Source organism: Mirounga leonina, unplaced genomic scaffold (genome assembly GCF_011800145.1).
Source record: "Mirounga leonina isolate KUSES-001 unplaced genomic scaffold, KU_Mleo_1.0 Mir_223291, whole genome shotgun sequence".
NCBI classification, from domain to species: Eukaryota; Metazoa; Chordata; class Mammalia; order Carnivora; family Phocidae; genus Mirounga; species Mirounga leonina.
In genome coordinates, this window is record NW_023270610.1 from 7,007 (window position 1) to 10,923 (window position 3,917).

At 53.0% G+C, this 3,917-nt stretch overlaps 1 protein-coding gene across 1 annotated transcript; it reads left to right on the plus strand.

The window, feature by feature from the left end:
* Positions 1–308: 308 nt before the first annotated feature.
* Positions 309–1,486, plus strand: LOC118026209 (N-acetyllactosaminide alpha-1,3-galactosyltransferase-like; the record flags this gene model as incomplete). Its single annotated transcript, XM_035028961.1, has 1 exon — positions 309–1,486. A coding segment is annotated over exon 1 (736 nt), but the record flags the coding sequence as incomplete, so codon positions are not given.
* Positions 1,487–3,917: the final 2,431 nt, after the last annotated feature.

The window sequence follows — 3,917 nt, forward strand, 5'->3', positions numbered from 1 at the left end:
TAGGGTTAGGGTTAAGGGTTCGGGTAGTTGACCCTGTGACCCATGCAGCCCCACAGTCAGCATGTTGGAGCCAGGAACACTCCCCCTGTGCTGAGCTCCCGGGCAAACCCTGCGGGTCCCCTCCCCTGGCTGACCCCCTGAAGGTTCTGTTCCCACCTGCCATGAGTTGGAAGTCCCCACAACCTCCTCTTCAGGTTTGAATAATCTGCTCCATTGGCTCATGGAACTCAGAGAAACATGTGTGATTCTTGGGCACAGCCATGAATCTCAGCTTCTTCATGATGGGGGGGCAGCCCAGCAGCTGAGTGACCATGCAGGGCTGCCTCTGCTTTTATTTCATTTTTTTATCAGAAAAGCAAGGGCAGTTGCCTCAAAGCATGGGAAAGGAGGACAAAGGGATGGCAAGTATCCTGAAGCAGTAAAGCAGTCCTGTACCCTCCCCTAGGGGCAGGCACGCAGGGAGGCAGTCATGGGATAAGGGAAAAGCAAGATGTTTGTGCTAGCAAGCACCAGGTGCAGAAAGGGGAACTGAGGGTTACATTCTTTCCTAGCTCCTAACCTGTGCCCTGCCCCTGGGGATCATGGGATCCTGCTCCTACTGGGCCCTTGCGTTCAATAGTCTGAGAACAGGAACGCTGTTGACCTTTCAGCTGCTTCCACAATCACTCCTGAGGGCTTACAATATATTTTCTAAGAATAATTCCACACTTCCTCCGTGAGGTGGACTACCTGGTATGCACAGAGGTGGATATGAAGTTCTGCGACCACGTGAGTATGGAGATCCTGTCCCCCCTCTTCGGCACCCTGCACCCCGGTTTCTACCAGGCAGCCCACAAGGACTTCAGCTACGAGCATTGGCCACAGTCCCAGGCACACATCCCCAGGGACAAGGGCGACTTTTACTACATGAGGACCTTTTTTGGGGGGTCGGTGGTAGAGGTTCACCAACTGACCTTGGCCTGTCACCAGGCCATGGGGGTCAACCTGGCCACTGGGATTGAGGCTGTGTGGCACAATGAGAGCCACCTGAACAGGTACTTGCTGGACCATAAGCCCATTAAGGTGCTGTCCCCAGAGGACCCGTGGGACCCTCAGCTGCTGGGCTGTCCCCGAGAGGACCTGTGGGACCCACAGCTGCTGGGCTGCCCCTGGAGGACCTGTGGGATCCACAGCTGCTGGGCTGAGCCCCATCATGAAGAAGCTGAGATTCATGGCTGTGCCCAAGAATCACCAGGACATCAGCAGTGGTTATTACTTGAGGAGTCATTTTGGTGCCCACCGGGTCTTTCACTTGAGTTAACAGATGAGCCCGAAGGAAGGACGTCATCAGTTAGGAAGTACAGACGAAGGTCAGAGTGGAGGTGGACAAAGGCCTCTTTAACTCAGAGAGCGGGGGAGCCCCGAGCTTCTTCTACACACCTTGCCCTGCTCATCGATTCCAGCTGCCTGGCTCTGAGTTCTGTCCTTTTAATGAACTCGTCATCTAGTAAGTAACATGTTTCTCTGAGTTCCATGAGCCACTGGAGCAGATTATTCAAACCTGAAGAGGAGGTTGTGGGGACTTCCAGTCTGTAGCCCATAGCTCGGAAACAGGGGTGACCTCTCTGCCCAGCCACTGGCTGACCACTGAGTTAACAGCACAGGGATTCAGTGGCCACACACAGCAAAGAATACAGACTTGACAAAGTGAGTTCAGAAAAGTCACTAAGCCAACAGTAGCAACTACAACGAGCAGCAAACATGAAGCCTGGAGTGGGGAAGGTCTGATGTTCAGGATGCTTCCATTATAATATTCATAATCACACCCTGGACTTGTCACTGGGGCCAAGTCCCCCGGCTGGGGGTCAGGTAGCTCCTACATGTTCCACGTGCCTCTCTCTGGCTCCCCCAGCCGTGCACAGTCCTGTGCTGCTTCCCAGCAGAGGTCGGTTTTAACCAAAGCCAGGAAGATGGGATGGGTTTTCCTGACGCCCCACCCCCTGCCCCCCAGGGCTGCAAGAGAGGAAAAAGTTTTCCTCAACCCTGTTAAGGTCCCCGGCTGAGTCTGGAAATTGACAAAGACAGATGAACAGGAGAAAAGCAAGCAAAATGTATTGATTGCTTTGGTGGGAGCCTCACAAGACCATGAAGACCAGCAGAGGTGACTGGAGCAGACAGCTCTTCTACCTTTTAGACAAAGAAGCAGTAAGTGTGTGAAGAATTGACAGACGCAGGGGTTTGGACTAGGGCTCGTAAACGGTAAAGAAGTAACTAGGAAGATAAGGGTTAGTTTAACCAGGTGTGTTTGTATAGACCCCGTGGTCCTAAATTCCTTGACTCTGGTGATAAGCACATCATCCCTGTGGTCCGGGGCAAGAAAGTTCCACATGGGAGTCTTCTGACCTGCTTAAGGGAAAAAGGGCTGATGGCTGGGGGTCAGAGAGACCTTCTTGCTTTGCTCTATGCAAAAGTTCTTTTAGCTACTATATTTATTTTGCCAAGGTGCCATATTTGGGGTAGTGTGTCCTGACCCTCACTGGCCTGGTGCTGTACTCTGTCTCCTAGTATCCAGGACATCGGATGTGCTGCTGTGGAGACCTTCCAGCCCTGGGGTAGCCTCTTGTCCAGGGAGGCACCTGCCTCAAGGGGAGGGTCGCTAAGGGTGGCCACCCCTCCTCAGGGAGATTGGGTGGGAGAATGCAGGTCTTACTTCCAGAAACTGACTTTATTTCCTGAAAAGGTCTACCTGATAGTGGGATCATACGGGAGTTCTATTTTTAGTATTTTGGGGAAGCTTCATCCTTTTCCCAGCATGGGTGTGCCAACCAAAGTCAATTCCAGATGATTTTTACCTATAAACCAGAGATTTTGCAAGAACCTCTCCAGCAGAGAACATGAGGAGAACAGTTTCAAGACCTTAGACAGGCAGAGATTTCCCAGGATGCAAGGTATACTAACCATAGGAACAAACCGGTGACTTAGAAACTATGAAATGAAGAACTGGTTCTCCTTCTTCCATTTCTGGCTAGTGTGCTGGTCTGTGGCTCGATCTCACCTCAGGCAGCTGAAAGGTTGACCTCCCAGGTCAGCTACCACTGAGATGGCTACTGTTTCTAGAAATTCTTCGGGGTGTTGCCGGTTTTCCCCACCCATGCACTGATCAAGTCGGCGACCTCGGACAGTGGAGCCACGGGTCCTCCAGGCATGGTTCCCCCCCAGTGCCCCAGTAAAGCCATTCCACTGAGGGTTTAGGGGGACCGGAGCTGCCCCTAGGCAAAAACACCAGAGGTTCTCACTGTCCCTACCTGGCCTTCAGATGCTCCTCAGTTACTCCTGTGCCTCTGGTGTCTTCCTGGAACCCTGACCTGGCTGTTTTTGGACAGTTCATCCAGTGGTACCCTTACTTTCTGGGAGGGGGATTTGCTGGAATCTGCAGTGTGTCCTGCAGTCCCACCGGGATCACTTTTTGAAGGCACGTCGCCTGGGCCATCTGAGGACTTAAGACTGTGGGTCTGTGGCTTGGAGGGATTCTGAGCAGCTGGTGGGATGGGAGGGCTGCAAGGCCGAGAGGCATGTTTCCAGAAAGCTGTCTGGGGTCCCCGGCATCCTGCCGTTTTTGAATCAAAGCCCTGAGATCTTTAAAATGCCAGCAACGTTACAGCATGGGCCAGAAAAGCAAATGTCCCTGTGCACCCAACACCACCTAAACTATTGGCCATTTCTTGTCACTTGAGTTGAGTAGAAAGGATTGGGAGTCAGGGCTTGAGGGGGGTCCTGGGTCAGACTTTGTGTTTGGGGGACAAAGGTCATCCAGACAAGCTTGTGCTGAGGCTGAGGAGGGGGTCTGTGTGAAGACCCCAGCTGCAGGCACTGCTGTCCACTGATGCCCCCTCAGCCTGCCCAAGTGCACCTGCTGCTGGGGGAGAGCCTGCCCCCTC